General features: G+C 25.5%; 1 protein-coding gene across 2 annotated transcripts in view; it reads left to right on the top strand.

Moving 5' to 3' along the window:
* LOC113554118 (neuroligin-1-like) overlaps positions 1 to 24,839 on the top strand; it is a 274,533-nt gene that overhangs the window by 238,062 nt on the left and 11,632 nt on the right. For both annotated transcript variants that reach the window (XM_026957831.1, XM_026957824.1), the window contains 3 exons: positions 3,253 to 3,692; positions 5,721 to 6,041; positions 17,910 to 18,064. In XM_026957831.1, the coding sequence (XP_026813632.1) occupies positions 3,253 to 3,692; positions 5,721 to 6,041; positions 17,910 to 18,064 (916 nt within the window). The remainder of the gene's footprint in view (positions 1 to 3,252; positions 3,693 to 5,720; positions 6,042 to 17,909; positions 18,065 to 24,839) is intronic.

Genomic DNA, 24,839 nt, shown 5'->3' on the forward strand with positions numbered 1-24,839 from the left:
TTACTAAAGATTTGTAGGTACGCCTGATCGTCTATATTCAAAATTGTGCTTCTTAAAGATAAAAACGTACACAACTTAGGGTTAGGGTTAGGTCCTACATAAATTTAATGTTTTTCTTTTTCTTGGTATATATTTATATTCTACATTATATACACGATGTTCTAATGTATAACTTTTTTAAATACATAATATACATAGGTATTTCAATTTTAATTTGAAATCTAAGAAATAGTCGAGATTTAATTCAATCTTTTTTTTCTAATTAAAACTTATTAACTATAGATTTAATAATGATTCAATCCCATTGATTTAATAATAATATTATAATCGCATCATTCAAGAGTAACGTTATTTTAAACATCTTCTACAGAAAAATAATGTTAAAGATTAATATTATCAATATTATAATTATTGTTTATATTCCAAACTAAGTTAGTTTTTGATTTGGATATTTTTTGGATAGCTTTTCTTGTATTCCACCAAAATATGATACATAAAAACGTTGACAATGTTTTTTTTTCATAATGTAAAAGAGGTATATTATTGAATATTAAATTTACGTTATCAATAGAAATCAATATTATTACTATCTACAATATGTAACATGCGTATGTATGCATATGACTGTATAATAAATACACTTATATTTTAATTTATTAAAGGTATAGGATTTTAGTAAAAATTAGACTCTAATTAAATACAAGAATATGTAAATCTTTAATTTGATTATTCGTTATAAATGATGATTTTAGGATTAATATAAACAATTTTAAACATTGTTTTGGACCTATAATTTATACTTATGGTTTTAATTTATACAATTTTTTCATTATTTAATTATAACTTAAATTTATATTATTTTCTCTATGTAATATATAGTATGCACTATATATACATAATTTTATTTATAATACTTTGATTGTAATTCTTTAAAATTAAATTCCTTTATAGTTTCTTAGGTAAAATAAACTAATTAAAATGTATATTTTAGAAAATAAATGGTAATTAAACACATTTATATAAATAAATCAATTGTTTATTTAATCATAAACATACAGACGCGTAAAAAAATATTTAAAAAATGTAACAATTGAATATAATATGGATGAGACATTTTACAAATATTACTGACATATTTTTTAAGAATATATTTTTAAATTAATTTCTTTTAAAATTAAAATTTGTTTATTTTTAAAAAAACATTGAAAAATTGTCTAGTATTAAGCATTTAATTATTTTAATGGACCAGAATTGCAATTCTTTTAAACATAATGCCATATTCTTTCCTGGTAATAGTGTTCTAGATCAATAAAACAAAGGGTACTCATTATACTTTCATGAATAACACCCTTTTCTGAGACCGACACTTGAATATTAATTCATTATATTTACAATGTTGTTCCTAAGCAATGAACCCAAAATATTTCTAATTTAATTTTAATTTAATGCACCATTAAAATACCTTTTATTTAATTTAAGCCCATACATTCATATAACCTATACAATTATTCAATATCGACTATCAAAATTTGTAAAAAATTATATTACTTTATGTGTAGTTTACGTAAAATCTTTTTTTATTTCTATGTTTAATTTACCTTTGAACGGAAATCAATTATTTTTATCATTAAAAAAATAAAACTATGTTTTTGTTAACGATACAAATTGAATTGCAAATAAATTATAAATTATATTTTTATTTTTATTTGTAGAACTGAGTATTATTAGACAGGTTCAACTATTGATTTTAATAATAATATAATTAGTTTATAATAATAACTTAAGCCCTAGGGTTAGTTTAGTCTCTTCAAAAACATCTTTGATAAATAATTAATAAATTAACTTAAATCAAGTACCTATTACAAAACTTTTTTTTTTTTTGTTAATTTAATATGTAAAAGATAAACTGTAAAGTTAGATACCTCAAAGCTTTTGAACCTTCTCTAAAATCCTAGATTATCCCAACTTTATAGAGTATCTTAAAATAGGTAGGTAGTTATATATTGTAAAATTAAACTAAACCAAATTACATTCATTATAAATAAATGATAGGATTTTAAATATATTTAACCATAAATTATAAGGTGTTTGATTTTAACCTATATTAAAATGTATGATTTTGATTCCATTGGTTTATAATACAATATAATATCATATAAACAAATAATATAACTCAAATACCTATAAGATTTTTTAATTAAAAATTAAGATAAACATCAACAATTTTTTTTATATATTTTTTTTTCAATTTATAATTTTTATTTATTGACTTTATTTGTGTTTAGTATTCCTAAGGTTTGATGAACCTATACCTATACAAATAAATTTGTATTTTTAAAATCAACACATATGAAAATAATATATGAGGATCTGCTTTAAACGAAAAAATAATATAATCAATATGACTTATTCTTTAATTTTCGATAGTATTAATTTATATGTATAATTTATCTGTTTCTTGATTACGATATAAATCCTATGCGATACGTGTTTTCAATTGGAATATATATACAACATACTATGTTAGAGTGTTTAATAACGTTTAATTTGATATGAGTTCACTACAAAGTTTAAGTGTTTAATAATATAATACAATATTAACCAGCAAAATCAATATACCTATAGTATGTTAGCACTGATAATCGGCACACTCGATAAGCATCTTAAAGCTAAAATTATCATTTTGACAAAATCAATATACTTCTCGTAAATTTACTTTGTTTTATTTTATTTACAAGAATAATTAAAATGATTTATCTCAACTCTATAAATCAAATTATTCCTTCAATCTAAAATATTGCACCCTCTTCAAAGGCATACATGGATCTTATATTAAGTGCATACTGTGATGATAATCAGTAAACATAAACAATAACGAGCAATATGTTTAACAACCAAAAATTAGATTGTGAAAATTTGCATATTTCGATAAAGAATTTTATTTAAAAAAAATTTAATCGGAATTCCAATAATATAGCTAATTAATTTAAAATTGGTGTTATAGAAAACAAAACAATTGTTTCGTGTTTATTTTTTAGACTAATTTTGTTAACATTTATAGTTTTATATTTTCATAATTAAATATTAAACCTTTTGAAACTTGTGAATTTAATTTTTTTTTATTCTCTTGTATATATAATTTAACAAATGTCCTGTTCAGAATCGTTCTTTTAATGCAATATACAAGATTAATTGTTAAAATATATAGATTGAAAATAATAACGTAATAATAATTGCGTGCTTGTTTCGTAGGACTTTTCCGTCGAGCGATACTGCTGTCGGGCTCTGCACTGAGCAGCTGGGCTCTAGTCGAGGACCCCGTGTCATACGCATTGGACCTGGCCAAACAGGTGAACTGTACAACTGACGGGACCGGAAACAACCCGGAACCAATTGTGGACTGTCTGCGGGAAGTGCCCTTAGACCTGTTGATGTCCGCCGGCGTTGCGTTACCCACATACCTAAGCGCGTTTGGTCCCAGCGTCGACGGGGTAGTGGTCAAGAGCAACTACCAAGAAGACGTTATCACCAATCTGCTGCCCGAATTTGACGGGTACAGTGGATCCAGCGTAGCTTTTGGCGCCCGCAAGTTTCAAAAGTTCGAATTTGGTAGTGGCATCAATAAGTACGACCTGCTGTTTGGCGTCGTAACGAGTGAAGCGCTCTGGAGATTCAGCTCCAATGACATACAGGTAACATGCCCTCGCCAATATTTCCGTTATTTCCTTTATCGTTGCAATTGGTACAGTCGAAGAGCCCCAACATGCCGTTTGGCCTAATAATAACTTGATTAACAACTTACCTTTGTTCTATTAAAGTTTTTTCGTCAGTGGTGAAAAAATATATTAAAAAGTATTATATAAAAATTATCGTTGACAAAAAATTGTGATCAATCCGATATATTTGAATACGACGTAGTTCTTGATTAAAGTATTCTTAAAGTTAAAGAAGACAATTTTATGTGTTGGTTATATACAAATATTGTTGTACTTACCTTGAAATATTTAGAAACTTTAGTTTAGTCCAAAAATGTTGATCTAGAGTAGGGGTGGCCAACTTTAATGGACTTGTGATCCACGTTCGAGTTTTTTTTAGGTTGTCGCGATCCACAAAAAAAAAATTTTTTTTCATAGTTATTTATTGCCTTTTTCTAAATCTAATTTTTATATTCGTGGGATATACACAAATTTACAAAAAAAAAGAATATTTTATTTGTTTTCTGAAAACAATTTAAAAATTCTAGAAAATACGAAAGGGTGTCGCGATCGACTTCAATTCAAAAAATAAAGTTCAAAATTTAAAGTAAAATAGAGATTAAAAAAATCTTTGACTTCAATACTCAATAAAAATAAAAATATCGGAGATCTTTAACTCCTGGCAGTTTTTACTCCTTGTAAATTTAGGTTTAATACACTATATTATAAAATAAAGTTATTGCATCTTAAGTTATAGTATCTTTCTTATAAAAATAAATTTTTCTTTATATTAAGCTATTTTTTTTTTCATTATGTTAGTTCATAACTTTTTATTGGATCAATGTAAATAGCTTTTCTGAAGTATTTTATTTGTTTTAAGACATAGTTTTTACTAGATTTACTTGGGTACCTAATGAATTTTAAGTTATTTGTATAAAATAAATTTATAAACCAAGTATACTTTTAAATTATTAATTGCACGATTTAAATACTTGTTTTTGTTAAAAACCGACAATATACCATAATTTATTGAAAAAAAAAAAACTATTCAAAAATTAAAATTAATAATACGAGTAGAGAATAGTAGACTTTTCAAAAAGTCTCGGTGAATCACTAGTAACTAGTTATCTATTTCCAATCTATATAAAGCAATAATATATTATATGACTTCCTTGAACTATAACATAAAATAATTTGATTCTATAAATTGATTGCACATTGAGAATACGTACAAATCGTATCCAGTTCATCGAATTCTTCAAGGCCCAAAATGTATGTCACAGAAATACATCAATAGAAAATTAATAATAAACGGGTTATATTATTATTATCATGAGTATGGTATAACAATTTTAGATAAAACTTATGAAACTCTTGTTTCGAGGTTTTTTTTTCAATTTTTATTTACTTTTGTTGAATATTTTAAAATTAAACATTTGATTCTGATCATCGAATAAAACGACTTTTCTGGTAGTCTTAACTACGTTTATCTCCCGTATTGAATACAATTTAAAAAACCATTTTATTTTACACGGCATAATGCGATTTCTAATGATAAGCGTTCCCACGATTATTTTTGCATATTAATGTCGTATAAATCCAAAAACGAAATACATTATCATTGATACCACCACATTGTGATGGTAAAAACGAAAAGCAGCAGAGGTTTGAGTAGAACAACAACCAAAAACTTTGGTCTCTTTAATTTCTCTTTTAGGTGTTTCTGAAATGACTCTGGAGGGAAATTTCGTTTTAACGCGTATAATACCCTACCACGTTTTTTTGTCACGTCCGATTCTCGTTCCCGGGGGATCGCCGAGTCGTACAAGAAACTTAAAAGTCCTTTTTTTCCCTCTCTCACCCATTTTCACCACTGTAACTCTCTGTCATTGTTTGGCTCTTATACTCTCTGTCAATCTCTCTCTCTCTCTCTCTTTCTCTCTCTCTTTTTCTCTTTCTCTTTTCTTTCTTTATGCACTCTCTCAATAATTTCCTTAATATATATCTAATACTCTCTCGTTCTAGGCTGGCTTCGAGGGTGACCGTCGAGACAAGATCCTGCGTACGTATGTCCGGAACGCATACAGCTATCACTTGTCCGAGATATTCTTCACCATTGTCAACGAGTACACGGACTGGGAGCGGACTGTCCTGCACCCGATAAACACCAGGGACGCGACAATTGCGGCGCTTAGTGACGCCCAGTACGTTGCACCGCTGGTGCACACCGGTGACATGCTCAGCCAGCCAAAGACACCGGCCGCCGACGACCTCAACAAGGATCGGAGGACCAAATCGTTTTTCTACGTTTTCGACTATCAGACCAGGGACGGCGACTATCCACAGGTTAGTGCACTAAATTAGATCGCAATACAATGTGAACAAACTTCACGATATTTTCATTATTGTATAGTTTCAATAGAAAGTAGTTTTGTCATAATTGGAAATCAAATATCATATAGAGGTACGCAAAAAATACAATGATAAAATAATAATCATTCCGCAGTGAGCATGCACCGCCCATTTCCGAGACTTTTGCTTACCATAACTTCAGAACAACGTATCTACAATCATGTTCACATACTAACTCTCGGTAACTGTCTAACCTCGGCGACTTAAAATTTTCAATTCATTTAGTCAACTTATCACGAATAAATGCTACTATATAATAATATCCTATTTTAATTGTTAAAATAATATGTTACTATTTAAATTACAACATAAAAAGTAAAGTTGTAATTATTATTATTCATTATCTGCCGTTTGACAACGAAACACGGTACACAGATGTTCCATTAAAATGCATAAGAGTGAATCATGGAAACGAACTATAAGTTTTTTAAATAAAACAAATTGACAACTCAATATTTGAAATATTTTTGGAATATAATATTATGATATTAAATAATACAGTGCACTGAAAAAGGAGAATTGAAATATTAAAATTAAATTAAATAAAAACAAAATCACAATTATTACACAATTATTACACAATTATAATGCATGGTCGAAATACTCAATCAAATAACTTATTAATTTATTAAACGTTTTATTATTAAATATTTTCAAATGAATAACAATACAGTCATTTAATTTCAGAATTTATAAGTAAAATAAATTAAATAAGTTATATTTTTTCCATATTACGACAATAAAATAAAACTATATTAATGTGTTGTACACTAGTCTCTAAGTCGTAATTAATTACTACAATAAAATAAGACAACAATTACATCGACTTAAAATTGTTCATGCGATTAAAATAAGAAATTAATGAATAAATAACGAATCAATTTAAAATGCGTAGGTGCATTGAAAGTTTACACTCCCTTGGGTTTAATCAATCTTATTGAAAAAGTCTAGAAAAGAGACGATTAGATTTTGAATAAATGATGATTGAGCACATCTTTTAAAATAGGTGCATACAAGATCTCGTAGTACTAAATATTTAATATAAAAAAGATGATTTGTCATAAAAATGTGCAACTTATAATTCAGCACCTCAAGTAGTTATGCCCAAAATGTTTTATAATATATTAATTTTGTTTCTTTTTAGACAGTTTAAAAATTACTTATTCTTTGTTTTTTTTTAAAAATTTAATAAAGATTTGTTTTTTATTCAAAAAATAGAACATTTTTTCTCCTCTAAGTTATGCATATTCTATTGAAATTTATAATTTTATTCGAACAATGTTTTAAATTATTTAGTGAATTCGTTGAAATTGATTATGTTCTGTTTTGTTACTACCTATTCAATTCACCAATTTCCAACAATTTAATCAAATCGGTGTATACTTTCAATTCCAATTTCAACTTTGGTAAGTTTACTGAATCTACACGAGTTAGATGTTTATATAGTAACTATAACAATAACATTATTTTTAAAACAAGATTGTTTTATCTCATCGTTTTTAGAATGAATTTTATTTGAAATTGAAAGTATAACTTATTATCGTAAAATACAAGTTGTATAATAAATATTAATATACAATAATAAAATAATAATATTATATTAACATCTGATTTTATTAAAAGGTTATATTTATTGAAACTCAATCATAACTCAATCATTTGCGTGAAAATATAGTTTTTATTGTACTGTTATTAAATAATAAGTGTTTAACTAATAAAAACGTATTCTTTGAAAATATTATTGTAATAATTAATTTCCTAATAGTTTTTTTTTTACACAAATTATATTTAAATAAGTATATATATTTATACGTATTTTATTATATTGTGTAAATATTGTATTTCAAAACTATTTAAAACAAATACAATTTTTCGAAATCATGATTTGTTAAATATTATATAATTTGTAACCTAACCAATACACGTGATATAAACAAATTAAACAACGCTTTTAAAGTTGGAAAATTATATATGATATTATTAAGTACCTAAATTAAAGCTTAAGTGACTGATGTTAAGAAAACTCATCAAAAGTTTGAAGTATATAAATTTGTGGTTATCATAAATACAAACACTATGTAACTTAAAGTTTTAAGACTTAACTTTAAGTTAAAAATACATCTTAAACGATCATTAATGTAAAATAACAAAAATATTATTACTAGAATTATATCATAATACAAACATGTATAAAAAGTATATTATTGATAAATATGTAGGATTTTAAGATTTTTTTTTTTTTTTTTCTATAATTTTATTTACTACTTAATGTAATAATGTTAATGAATCAAAATGTTTATTTATATTGAAAACACAATTAATACAATATAATTCTATTTTGTAATATTATATTTTCCTTGATTATTATTGATTATTAATATATTATTTAAACATCCCACAAAAAAATATTTTTTAAGAATAAGAAAAATAGTGTAAGATTAAAAAGATTGAAATTCCGATAGTAATAGGTTAAATACTTATTACTTATTACACACTTATTACAAAGACCATAACTTTTTAGAATAATGTTTTAAAAATTAATTATTTTAAATTAAAAATTAATAAAATAAACAACTTTTTAATTCATAATAATATTATAATAATATTGTTTAGTGTCACTAAATTTTATTTTTATACCCATCTGAATATTTCTGTCGATTTTTACTAGATTTTTACATTTATAGAAAAGGAAAAAATCGTAAAAATATCATCCAAATTAAATTACTTGGTACTAACTCCAATCTACATCATTTTTTTATGTGTATTATTATTTTATCGAACTTTTTGCAACACACCACAGTATTGTATTTATGTTGTTGGTATGGTCTCCGGAATACAAATAGTAAATTGTAATTCCAAACATTTTATATAAACATCGTGTAACGTATATTATTATGCATATACGGACAAGTCTCATTGTGATTTGTTACGGCATAAGACAACGGTTTTTTTTGTTTCGGCTGACCATATTGTATAAATAATACGAATATGAATAGGTTGACAAATCGCATACACACGTGGCACATATTTTTATAATATATAGCATATATATGAAGACACCGATGCGTGTATTATTATTATTGATGACATCGGGTATGAAGGGTACGTATAAAACGCGTGCTACACACACTTATATAACAAGGCACAGAGCAGCCAATATTATATTTCGGAAAACTATCAGAAAATACACGGGTAGGTAGAACCTAAATTATAAAGTTAGCATAATGTATAATACACGTATTATTAAAATACAATGTAGCTAACATTATAACTCTATAAAATATACATTGGTTAGATAATTTTTGTATCGTAGAGTTTATGACTATCATAGTTATTATGAATACAACTGAGTGTAATGAAATATTTTGTTACGAAAGTCAAATGACTTTTCTATAGCTGCTAAGTTCATCACACAGCACCATTACGCATATAGGTGTGGTATGCGTTTTTGATAGTAGGTACCTATACAAATGGATCCACTGACATATAGAACGGTGAAAAAGGTGTAGGAATCGTTGTATAACCGTGTAAAGAACGGTTAAGTTAGGTAGGAGTGGCCGTGACGTGAACAAAAAAAAAAAAAAAAAAACTTAAACGAGAGAAAAGAATAATCATTTCGCTTTTCTGCGTGATACGCGCGTTAGATCTGTCGGTTAGATAATATATTATATATACGGCTTTTTGGATTTTCTGCCCAAGTGACTGCGTGCTAGGGAGTCAGAAGTAAAAATACGTCTAACTATAACGAGGTTTCTGACTTATGGACCGATCTCATGTGTGTATATGTGTATAATGAAAACGATGTGTGGTGTACGCAACAGTGTACCCGGAGGGATTAACATCGTGTCGGTACGTGTGGTTCAGTTTTCTTTAAAAATCGCAATAGGACATGTTGTGCGTGTGATAGCGGGTGAAATTAAACGAGAGATCCACGTTGTTGTTCATCGGACCAATTTAAATATAACTGGATTTACGTACAATAATGGTACACAATAAACGAAAACAAACAGCGATACCATTTGACCACGATTTTCACTGAATTTTTACTGCCTGAAGTTTCTGATAGACTCCGAGAGCGTATATAATAAATACAACGTACCTATAGTTTACTGGTGTCGTCAAATGAGATGAAAAAAAAGAAGAAAAGCCACGAGTAATTGATGCGGTGAAATTAAATGTATTGGAATAGGAAAAATACAGAAGAAGTATTGCCATTTGTACATGTGCGAGCAGGTCAAAAGAAAGAAGAAAAAGTGATAAGAGAATAATATATATCGCGCGCACTTGTGCACCTTATAGATAGATTTATTCGTATGTTTTTAACCCTCTGACATTGCAATGGATTAGAATAGATTTTCGATGGTTATTTATTCCTCGAGACTTATACTGCACGTCCATTATAGGCCCTTTGTGACGCTCAGTATGTATATTGTATAATCCAACTTCACTGACGAGAATTCGCTTAAGGTATTTACCTCATCAAAAATGTAATTTTTCATAGCGCATAACAAGCAATAATTACATTTAAAGTATTTTTTTTTTTTTTTATCCAAATTTAATGAAACATATAAACAGCTTAATGGTAGTAGTTACAGCAAACGAATATAAAACTAATCCAGAAATGTATTTTAAATTACTTATTATATTAAAAATAAATTACAACAATTATTATACCGTTTAAATTTTATAAATTTATTTTCTTGAGATTTAGTGAAGTAAATAAATGACCTTAACAAATAACATAAATTAATATATACAAATAATATAAAGTCCGAAATGTACTACATTAAAATACCCAATGTTTTAAATAATTTTGATTATAAAATTACAATAATAATATAATAATTCAAGACAGTAAAATATAATTATACAATATAAATTGATTTATACAGAACAAATTTTGTGACAATAAATTAATTTAAAACAATTCGTGTTGTTAAAACAACAAATAAAATTCACGCTGAAATACTTATTTACCTATACAAAAACATTTATCAAAAATTTAATATTTTTTATTATTTTCAAGATGAAAAAAAAATTTAATTATTATTATTTATTTATATTATTATTTTGTTTTTTTTATGCATATAAGAATTTAAAATCATAAAAAAATACACTAATAAAATAAATAACATGATTGGTCCGACTAATTGTATGTATACCAAGTTTGAATTTGTGGGTGTTAGATTTATATATATATTATATATTACGTAGACTACAAAAATACAAAAATTAATTTTTTATAGTTGTTGAAATAATTGTTTCTGTCTTTTCGTTTGACAAAAGTTTACAATTAAAAACGATCTGAAAATGATATTCATCATCAAAGTCACGACGACCACATTTAATAATAATAATAATAATAATAATAAATAAATAAAATTAACTGAACTTAGTAATGAATTCAATTCAATTATTCATTAACTTTCAATTGAAAATGTACGACAAAATATATCTAAAAAAAAAAGATTGGTATGACATGGAATTCTGTCGTTAACTAAATTAATTTACGATATACAAAATATATTCCGCATTTCATTCTAGTATAACCAGCTTTCAATTAAAAATGAAATGTGTATATACCCACAAATTGAAATCTATATAATAGGTTCAATTTTAATTAATTAAAAACTTCGTATTTTTATCTAAAACAAGTCACAAATATATGAGTTTATAAATTATTTATATGATAGTATTTTAGGTAAATCTTTCTTACAAATAATTTATTTTCTATTTTATTTTTAAAATATTTTCTTGTTTACGATTTGTAAATCAAATCAAATAATATATTTTAATTTTGTTGAAGGTGGCCAATCGGGAAATTTCTCAAACAAAATAAAAATTTAAATGATCAATGACTTTGTAACTCTATGGTTTACTAATTAAAATTCAATATTTACACATTAAACTGTAGAACCTTTGCCATTATGAGTAAATAAAAGATGTGTGTTATGTACAAACGAAATTGTTTCACGGTAAACACATATCCATTGACTTAATTCATTAATAATTGAATGCACGTGATTTTTAAAATAGTAAAGATATATATTTATATATATGTGTGTGTGGTTTTAAAATAGTAAAGAGAAATATATATGAACACTTTAATGCTTTTATTAATGAAATGTAATTAAAAACTACAGGAAAAAGCTTTGCAATAAAAATTATTGACGTCATTACATTTAAGTATAAATAAATTGCATATGTGTCTATTCTCTATAGGATTATCATTTGTCACAGAGGCGGCCCTTGGGTATAAAAATCATGAAGGTAAAGGAAACAAATAAAAAAAACCACTGGCGTACAATGACGAAAATGATTAGACAATTGATTCTATCCGTGAATAATAGAATTGGGTTAGTAACTAAACCTATACGGTTTTCAGCATGTAATTTTAAATAATATACAGTATTATTACTCAAAAATTAGATAATTATTATATATTATATTATTCATTTTATTAGTTTATTTGAAAAAAAAATGTAGTTCTTTTTAACTTACTTACTCACTTGTAATAAGTTAAAATTTAGTGAACACAAATCGGTGTTTTTTAGCTCACAATTAAAATATGGTGTGTTTAGACATTAATATCTACATTTAAATTTAGGTATAAACATCCTACACAGTTAATTCAGTGTCATTGTTCATAATCTCCAACATTTTTAAACAAACGGAAAATAATAAAACAATTCTTATTTCTAGTGTTAAAAAATAAAATTAAAAAAAAATAAAGTTCGCACGTTTAGAATAAGAATAAATAAAATGATGTTTTTAGTTTTATGATTAACGGTCCAGGATAAAGTTTCTGAAATAAGATAAAAAAAAAAAGCATTTATATGGCATACAAAATATAAAATATAACAACGTATAAAATATTTAAGAGTTGAAAATATACTATTTTTTTTTTCTGTTGAATAAAAAGAAAAATATACGGATCACGTTAGTCAGTTGTATAGGTACTTAAACATTTCTGTTATATATTATTATCGCTGTGCGTATGTACGTTGACGCCCAATTCATATACATAGGTGTAATAACATTTATATAAGTATATACACGTATTATGTGTTGCGGTCTGGCAAACCAACGAAAATTAGAAACGGACACTCTCGTTTATACAAGTGCAATAACAGCAAGCACAACATAGTGCCAAGTACACGACGACCACCACTGATACGTATTTGAAACAAAAAAAAAAACAAAAAAAAAAAAATAAAAAAATATAGTACAAACAAGTTTCCGGGGGCTTAACAATTTTACACGGCCGTTTCACACGAAAACTGCTAAAATCAGCACCGGCGAGTCCGAATTAAACACCGTAATAATTCACCAGCAGGTACCTCTATAGTTAGGTACCTATAGTTTATGGCGATATAAATATCTGTTTGTGTGTGCGTGTGGCATCAGTGTCTGGTTAATAGGCATTAAAAACGTCGAGTGTCAAAATGTATACTGCGCCCGTAAAACCGTTGCTTTATGCTAATAATGACGCAGATCAGATGATTTAATATTATATTATATCATTACTGTAGTAATATGATAGTGTAATGTTGTACGTTGGCGGGACGCACCCTCGACGGGATTTCCAACTGGTCGCGTCCGCCGACCGATTTCGAGTGGCTGTGACTGTCGTGCCGGGTGTAGGGTTCGCCGCCGCGGTTGGCGGAGGATGTTTGAAATTAGCTGCAACAAAATCGTGCGAACCACCGCCCAAGACTTGCACTCGAGTCGGTCCGTCGAGTGTATACGTTGTACCTACACGTATAATATTATTAAATAGGTGCTCGAAACGCACATACAAACGCTTCTACGTACAATATAATATTATATTATTCTCTTACCGACTTTTGAAACCGTTGGCGAGCACAATAAAATACATATTATATGAGTATTATATAATATTATTATACATCGTGTTGAGTTAGCCGTTACGGGGGTTAACAATACACCAATAATACGATTTAAAGTCTTACAGCAAAATATTCGTATTATATACTTCTAAAAATTTAAGATTAATTTTTTAATCTGAATTCAAAAGTAGTTAAACAAACGATATTTTTTGCCATTCACTAGAAATTGTTACTCAAGTTAAATACATTTTCATTAAATGTAAAAAGAATATTTGCCAGTTTCAATATAAAAATAAACGAAGTGTATTACAATTTTTCCATTAAAAAAAAAATATATTTTACCATCAATATGTATATATATATATATATATATATAGAATGCTTTCAAATCCGATTACTTTCATAGTTTACAACTTCAAAGTACAAAATATTTTGCGAATAAAAAAAATATGAGAGACGTGAACTATGTCAGTCAACGTTGGTTATTTAAGTTTGTAGCTAATCTACATAGTTACTTTTTAGACTATTCGGTATAAAAACATGCAAATGCATCAAAGTCGAGTTTTAATAGGGTTACCCAATAACTACTGCCACAGGCTTGGTATAGTTTGTTATTGTTGTTGAAACTAGAAAGGGACAAGTAATTTTAGATTCAAGTTAGTTAATAATTAGACGATCAAGCATTCAGCCCTTCTGGACGGCTTAGCAATGGGTCAATTATTTATTTACTGATGTATATTCTGAGCTTTAAGATTTTTACACATATTTATTAAATGTATTAAGTTCAAAATAATATGCAATTAATATATTACGCATATCAATACATCGTTATCAGTTTTATAAAATATTGATTATTACCTTTTAACATTTAGTTATTAACTGATTGCATATTTTTTTAACACAATAATGAATTTACTTGATACACTATTTGCAATGTCCATTAATTTATAATAAAATAATGTATCAACATTATTATGTTCATTATGCGTTTAAAATTAAAATATATTAATATTTTTAACGTTAGCTTATTGATTATTTTTTATCACTTTTTATGGATTATAGATTTTATTTTATTTTAACCAAAACATCAAAATAACAATGCTATTCGTCTTCACGAGTTACAAATGTAAGTGCAGTAAAGGTATTTCTTAATTTTTGATCTTATAAAAGGAATTTCAAGCATATAAATGAATTACTTAACTCATCATTCGAATATTTGTCGTTTGATGATATGCCAACGAATAATATTATTTTAGTAAAAATGTTTCATTATTAGTCTTATATTGTATGGAAATATACAGTTATTATACGTTTTATTTTTTGTTTATTATTATGTATGATATTTCATTAATATAATAACAAAAATGATTCATATTAAGTTATATTTTATATTGCAATAATAACTACAGTAATTATTATGTTCCTTTGCACCTATATTAAAATATTATACTTATTATTTGTTTATTATTATCCATGTAGGTATGCAAATTTTTTTTATTATAATATCAAGAAAGTACTTTAATAATGTAGGTACTTTATTATAAAACTAATAATTAATTGAGATTTAATCTAAGATCACTTAATACTTTTATGATATAAAATGTAATTAGAGATCTCATGGTAATAGTAAAATAAATAATTTTTCAGATGGTGACATCTTACGTCCACGAGATCTATTCCAAGATCTTAATTAAAATTGACTTGAAACCTTAAAACTTTCTTCTAAAATTATGTTTTAATAAGTGCTACCAATTTACCAATTTTTAAAGTAACTAGAAATTTTTTTTTCAAAAAATGTTTGGGCCAACTTGCAAAAAAAAACCCTTAGTGAACAGGACAATTATAGTGAGAACACATTTTAGATATCATGATAGTCAATGTGTTAAATACGTAATAACTAATACTAAAAGTAAAAACATTCTTAAAAATTAGAACTTACACATTTAAATTAATGTCATTGATTTGTATTTGAATATCTATGTTAATATTTTAAAATATGCTTACAAACCGTTCTTATTTAATGTCAAAAATATAATATCGATACTTGTAAATAAAACAAAAGTGATGTAGTCTACAAAATATAAAAATAAATTTCGTATTGTTTGTATTATAACTTATTTAAAATCTAATAAAATATTTAATTAATATGATTACATTTGTTTATGTAAAGTAATACATTATAAATTATAATAAATATAAGGTATTTGAAAATTCATTAATGTATAACTTAAAAAAAATAAATTAATTAACTTATAGTATGGTGTAGTGTACGATAAAATACTCAATATTCTGTAGAATCTTAAAAATGCTGTAATATATTATAGTGATTTAATTTTTCGATTCTAAGTAAAGAAATGAAAATATTGATTTTATAATGACGTGAGTTTTTCCTTCGCAGATTAGATTTTTGATTTTTTTTTTTTTATATACAAAAAAATAATTTCCTTTAAAAATAAATTATAAAAACTCAATATTTTCTATTATGGTTATCAACATTTATTATAAACTTAAAATTAACAGATCAAATAAACTATAAATAAAGGTAGTAATGTATTTTCGTAAAAGACTCATTCACATTTATTCCTAACATATAACATTTTCATTTTCATTTTTTTTTTTTTTTTGTGAAATTCAATAAATAGTAATTTTATAAAATATATAAAACTTATCATTACTTAGCTATTAAAAATTATTTAGTACTTACTATATTTTTAACCAAAAGTATAAACAATTTTTAATATCTTTTATACGTGTATAGTTTTTTTTTTCTGCGATATTGTTCATTCTCATATAAAATAAATATAATTAAATATAAAATAATATATTATATTATAACATTATAATATATATATATATATATTATTATATGTATCATATATTTTACCAAAATAAGATGATTTATGAAATTAAATTATACCAATAGCTTAAAATTCTTCAGTTTCCTATCACTAAATGCTAAATAAAAACAAATCTTACTTTTTATGAATACTTGGAGTTCTTTCTTTTACATCTGTGTAATTTTTCATCTCAGTACTTATTCTAATATATTTTAATCATTCTAAGTTTAATTTATCGTTGGATTTTGTGGTTTAAATCCATATTTTGGTTTCTTTTACATATATTTGTATATATAAGAATAACTAGAATAAGTGTTGCAATGGGGGAAAGTCTAAGTGCAATGTTGTGTATTTTAGATTATAATACCATACTTAAATGACTTAAAAATGTAGAGATTTTTGTTTTCAAGTTATATTCTAATATTTTTTTTAAAATTAATACCAATATAATTTTAAATTATGAATATATTTTTGTAAACTCTCTTGGATATTTATCATCGTAGTGAATAAATCCACTATATTTTTTTTTAAAACAATATTTTAGTTTTAAATAATAATAGTTTTATGTATACAATTTCTTGTTATGTTTGTTTCATTTTCATTCATTCACTTTTTCAGTTATTAATACTTTTAAAATTATGATTTATAACTAAATTCATAATTACATGTACGTATATCTATTATAATAAAATTGTGTATACTCTAAAAATAAAAATGTATCATTAATCCTAAACTTTAGATAACTTTTAATATATTAGTAAAAATATTTGGTATCGTAGATATTAATAACAAAAAAAAAATATCACAATATTTTAGACATACCTACTAGTCGCGTAAACAAGGACAAGTAAAACGAAATGCTATGAAAAGAATTCTCTCAGCAAAATAATTGTGATTAATACTTTCATTATTTGGATTTAATAAAATTTATTTATAGATTAAAGTAAATTAAAATATATTATTGTTTTATTATATTTATATTATGAATGATTAAAATTAATTATACCTAACCTTACTTAAAAAATGAATAAACATTATTTTTTATTCACAACACAAGTAACCCAATAAAAACGTTTGGCATGTGATATTAATACTTCATTTTTTTTTCTTTACAGAGGATAGGTACTGCCCATGGAGAAGAACTTCCATATATGTTCGGCGCACCAATGGTAACTGATGGCATGAATCATTTTTCCAGAAATTTCACAAAATCAGAAGCTTTGTTGTCTGATGCTATGATACTCTACTTAGGAAATTTTGCCAGAACTGGGTAAGTACCCTTATTTTTTAATCTCCTATCAAAATCATTTTTAATTTCATGAACAAAATATGTTTGTTAGAATATTGAAATTCTTATGTTTTGAAATTTGAAATTCTTTTTTTTTCCAAAAAAAAATTCAGCTGACACTTTTAAATTGAAATATATATTTCTTCGGAAAAAAAAATATAATAATATGAAAGCATTACTAAATATTTTGACAATGACATTGGTAAAACCATGTAAAATATGGCAATATTTTTACTTCTAAGTAAAAAGTTTAAAGAAAATCGTGTAAGAACATATATTATTAGATTTTAGAATTATGTCCAGAATTTAAATGGATTTATTAATAATTTCATGTATCGTATGACTATGTTATGTTTTTATGACTTAATCTATCATACCTTTAGGCTTTAATATTATGGCATGGCGACATCCCTTTTCATTTTACCTTAATTATTAGTTGACAGCTAATAATTGTTAATAGAGTATCAATAAATTATAGATAGTTTATTATTTAATAACAGTGTACACATACATTTTATACGATTGTACATTTTTTTTTTCATTTTACAACGTGCATAATTTGAAACTCTGTTTCAAATTATTTTAAAATTATTTAATTATAATTTCCGATGAGAAAACTTTTTATTCATGTCATATGTTTTAACTTTTAATTGCATTTAACAAAACGTTTTGATCAGTTATTATCATAATTAACGAATTGCATTTTAAATGCGTATTACATTATTTACGTTTTAATTTAATTTCATTTATTCCAATCTAGCTGTATTTTATTAAATTGTACACGTATATATGGTTTATTCGAATACTAGTATACATCATAACATTTTAGCTTCAATCATATTAAACCACAAATATTATCACGTTTAAAATTTAAAAAAAATACAATATGACTTTGGGAGTAAATTAAATTTATAAAATAATTTACAGATATGACGGTTATAAGACAATTTATAAATTATTTATTATCTGCAAGTAAAATGTATAAATTCAATATATTAACTTTTATAAAAGACTGATCATTTATAGTTGACAATTTAACTCTTTTAAAGCTTCATTTTAATCAATAATATATACTATTATTATTATTTCATTTTATTTGATACAAATAAAATTATAATTTATAATACAAAACATAAAAGAAAATAATGTGTTTTAAATTATTTCATTGGTATGACATGTTTAGGAATTTAAGATATTAGAGACGTTGTTAATAGACTTAAAAAAAAAAATAAGATACCGTGTAACCCGATCGGAGGAGTTAAAAGCTGTAATATATGTAACGAGCTCAACTAACAAGGCATCTGAAACTTGATCAGGAGTTATGGCGTATTCTCAAAATGTCCCATAATTTTCATTTAACGGTTTAAGAGAAGCGGATAATTTGACAGGATAGAATATTATCACTTACTATAAGATATACACGATGATTCTATAAGTTTTAATAAGGAACGTTTATTTAACAGTATTGAAGTACATAATATTATATAATCATGAGAGCTTCATTAGAAGTTTCAACCCAGAATTTTTCAAAAAGTTTCTCGTCACGTACTAATGTCTAATATACATATAAACATATAATACAAACACATTTTATTCGTATTATTGCATTTAGTAAATTCATTTTTCAAAATCAAATAAAATATTATAATAATTTAACCGATGTAAATAAAATATTATATTATACACGAAAAATAAATACTAATTAATATTTTATTTCATATCGTTACAATATTCATGCAAATCGATAAACAATTTTCCCTAGTATAAATTATAAATTAACCTTAACATAATAAAAATAATTGGTGATGAAAAAATTAGATAATAAGGATTGATATCGTTTTTAAATAATTTAATTTATATTACACTGATATAATATTAATATTTGAATTTCAAAATATTCATAATAATTTCATCTTTTAGTTATATTACGCCTCTAATAAACATGGCTTCCGATCAAAATTATTATTCGAACTGGATTCGAATTAACTTGAAATAAAAATACAAATTATTCATAGAAATAATTTTCATTATAAAAATATTAACATTTTAATAGGCATTTCGTCAGAAACGAATATTTTTTTTTACTTTTTGCAATCTTAAATTTTATTACAAAATTAAAATTAAAAATATAAACGGATTAAAATATTCAAAAAAGTGTTCAACTAATGATTAAGATTAGGAATAAAATTACCTGGAAATTTCCCAGGCTTAATAAATAATTTATAAAATTTATTCTATTTTTATTAACCAGAATAGTATACAACGCAATAAATGTTTATACTAATAAAACACGTATTTATTCGAGTTATTAATTGAGTATTAATATGATGGATAAAATATTTACACCTTAACTCACTTCAGTATCGTCTTGAATCCATTACTCCACAATCAAGTATGAACACTTGCCCATTCTATACAACCGATTCCACCGCATCTATCATTTACTAACCTACCATAGAAGTATAATACGTATAACTTGTAAGCGCGCATTACAAATTAATTTTTAACAATAATATTTTCTGGCCTCACAAGTCTCCTAGCACAGTTTCATTGTAAATTAATTTGACTCTCCTTCCGCCCCCTCCTCTCATCAGTAGCGATTTATCGTTCATTGTTGTAGAACATGTTATTATTATCTCCCATTGTTTAGCGATTCACGTGGAATCGTGGTGGTTGTACGGTAGAAGGTGAAAAACGGTCGCCCCGCAAGCTGCAGGCCTCAGGTGATTGTAATATTAAAGCAATACACTATATAGTATATATATATATATATATATATATAATAATATATTGTGTGTAATATGTGATATGCATACATGTGTATGTACTATATACAGTATAAGTATAAATACACGTCGGATTCCCTCGTTGCTTCACCCTCTTTCCGGTAAAAAATCAATGCTTCACTTGCTGGAATTCTTTTTAAGATAATTTCCAAAAGGATATTAAATGAAAAAACTGTCTTTCGATACACTGTCTTACCACCACTACATAAACTTTATTTTTATTTGTATTTTTTGTTAGTATTTTTATTTTATTTTTTTAATTCAATTACTAACACATTTTAGATTATTTTCATGGACCCGTGAAAGTTATGAGTGTTCGGAAATTAAGAGATTTGCTCCCTTCGCGGCGACAAAGGCAATACCACCGATGCTAAGCACACCAATCATATTTTTGTTCAAAAACATCTGCCTCGTTTTGGATTAAAAAAACAAAAGAAAATAAATAAAATATAGGGACAAAAAAATATAACACCATCTTGGAACGTTTCCATTAAGAATTATCAGAAATGATTTAACTTTTTGAATTATACTCTAAGAATTCATAAATATGTATAAGTTGTAACTGGCAATAATAATTATTATTATAATACCAAATAAATAAGTATGTATTATGTATAAATGTTCAATAAATATTGTATAAGCGAAATAGGTGACATATTTATGGTATTTTGTGTATATGAAAATAATCCTTTGTGGTGCTCTTACGTGGTTGTAAAGTTTTCTCTGATGTTTCACACGAGTCTTAATAAATTTAAACTCGCTTATTAAAATTTTACATCATTTTCGTGGAAAAAATAAAATAAATTGGTCTTGCAATAAATGTATTTTCATCTTAAAACCTTTTCGAAAAGAATTCCAAGTAAAAATTAATAAAGTAATTATTATTGAAATTAAAAAATTTAAACCATATTTTCCATTATCGTTTTGAAATATTAATTATTCTTAATTCATCATCTTCATTAGAATATTGTTACAATTAATCATATGCCTACACAATAGTTTTAATTTTATTTTATTAAAATAAATATTTTTTTATCTGATTTTAAATTATTTGAATCGCTTTTAATGTTTTACAGTGTATACATTCAAACTTTAATTATATATATATATATGTATTAATACATAATATTATGTTCAAGTTTTATTATTGGAAATTTCTTACAGACAAATTAAAAAAAATATATATTTAAATATTTTTTGACTAAAACACTAATTGCATATTATTTAACAGTGCTTTTCTAGCATCTTATGATATTTCAATTCTTTACTTGTCCTATATTAAATAAAAACTAATTAATAGTAAAAGATACTATGTTAAAAAAAATGTTATTAAAAAAATCTCAGAACTATTATAAGTAATATTATTTGTAACATATTAATATCATATCATATATTTTTATCTAATAAGTTTGTACAAAAAGAAAATATATAATTACTATATTCTATAATATTATAGTATTCAATAATATTAAGGTTATGTTATATATAATAATATAAATTTTAATTGTGAACTGAATTATAAATATTTTTAAATTGTTTTAATATTTTACGCATTTTTGGCTAATTTCAAATTAATATATAATAACAGTGACTCCAGCATAACACAAATTATGTTGTTGCCATTATGTTTGATAATAGGATAATTTATTCTAATATACTAAAACGAACAAAATTAAATGTAAACTTCTGAACATACATTTGCAATATTACGCGCTTGTAAGACGGAGACAAAATTTAATGCTTCTGTAACTTCATTTCTTACGTACTAAAATGAATAAAATAAAAAAAAAATTGAAAATTTAAGTTAAATAGTTGATTAAAATAAGTAATGTAGAACAAATTTAACATACATTTTATTTAAAATGTTAATTACATTTTCACAACACTATAAATAAAAATTTGTTTTAATTATTATTGATTTATATATAATAATATGAAACATTTATCAATGTATTTTCATAATGATGCGTGAACAAGTTTAATTATTTTTTTTTAATGAAAGATGGTATTCTCAAATAATAATTTTTATAGTTATGCTTGAAAATAAGATTATATTTTTCATCATTTGTTTTTTTTTCTTTCCCATCAAGTAAATAAATAATTACATCATACGTAGGTATATATTTTATACATATTTTTTTCGTGATAAGTTTCGTTTCTTTATTATATTTTCCAGTTATTTGGCCTTTTTTTCTGACAGTTAATAAACATGCATTATTATTAAACACATATTTTGCATTATTTCATAAAATGAATTATCACTAATGATGAGCAATTATAATATATTATTTTATAACTGATTATACCATAATGTATTGCTAAGCAAAGCATCTATAAACTAAATTTAATTAGGCCTTTATGGATTTTATTAAAACCATTAAACTAGTCAGGCTTCACGCATTACAAATCCTCAGAAATTGAGATTATCGTTAATCCCTACAGACGTGATTTTATTTAACATATTTCCATTATGGTTAGGCTTAAATATTTGGACAGAGCTCATTTTGAATAATACTTGTCTCCTATATTATTGTTCTCTGGTATTTTATATTGTATAACATTTTTTATTAGTAGTATTTTATTCTTTTGCATAATATTACATAGATATTTTTTTTCAATAATTAACTCACTTAAAAAATATATATTATACTGTTACTTAAACTATATTCAATTTAATAATGTAAAAAAATATTTTATAATTCAACCATTTTAAATTCAGTGATTAAACAATTGTTTACAGTAAAAGTGGTAAAATAATAATAACTGGGTCTTCCTAATTTTTATCACACACCATTTGGAAGATCTGGCAGTTTTTGAGCTATATAATAATATAACGATTGATCAATACATTTAAATTAAAAATTCAGAACGGTGTAACTACCATGCCATTGTAAAAATATTCCTCGGATATTATAACATTATTTAGATTTCTAATTAAACATTATAGACAGTGGCTTATTTATATAATATGTAAAATATCGTGCGAAAATTACAAGCCGCGACTACTGCGAACAATATCGACCGAATATTTTGACCGTTGAACGGCAGACCCAGGACACCACCCACTCCGTCTGCTCAATCCCCTGCCCGGATTCGCCACGTCGTTATTTTCGATATATCCTAGTCACGCCAATGCGATATATTTTATAACCGCTGATACGCGTTGCATTTATCTTATTCGTATGCGTATACGATTACATCGTATAATGTTGGCCGTACACGGAACCGACGCAATGTGACGACCACAACGGTCGACGGTTTTTTTTTATTTGAGTTATACAATATATTATAATGTACAACTTAATGGATCGGCATTCGGTGTACAGCGGTAAGTATATTAAATAGCGCTCAAGTCGAAAGCATCGGAGTAGTTGTCTGTGGTGGACGTGCGAGGGTTGTGGCGGGTGATGGCGAGGTCGATAAGGGGTACGTGAAGTCGTTTCGGAACGTCCGCGAATGTTGGGACCCGCGGCAGCAGGATGTGCCGCCCGTAATCGCCCCCGGGCGGACGACCAACGACGGGTCGGGAGTTGTGGCTCGTTGTAATGAACGGCAATTTTTGTGGTTAATTAAAAACGATTTCGATCTGTGTACATTACCCTGCCCGACGGGGTGAACCCTATAGACTGTCTTCGCCGGTCCGTTCAATATATAATAATATGTACATAATAATAATATTATAGTATAGTTAGTATACGTATATCTATCGCTAGGGGAGGGAAACGGACTTGTAATAAAAGTTAAAAATAAAAAAAAAACTAAGGACAGAGAAAATAATACTATCGAGGCTGACCTTAATTACGCGCCGGCGGTGGGTTTGATGAGATAAAACACGACTAATAATTCAATAGGGTTTTGTGCAGTTGACGGTTGTATACGACGAGTATAATAATTATTTTAAACGGGGCGGCGACAAGGCGAGTCGTATACACACACACACACATTTATATATTATTATTATATTATATAGA

Source organism: Rhopalosiphum maidis, chromosome 1 (assembly GCF_003676215.2).
Source record: "Rhopalosiphum maidis isolate BTI-1 chromosome 1, ASM367621v3, whole genome shotgun sequence".
NCBI lineage: Eukaryota > Metazoa > Arthropoda > Insecta > Hemiptera > Aphididae > Rhopalosiphum > Rhopalosiphum maidis.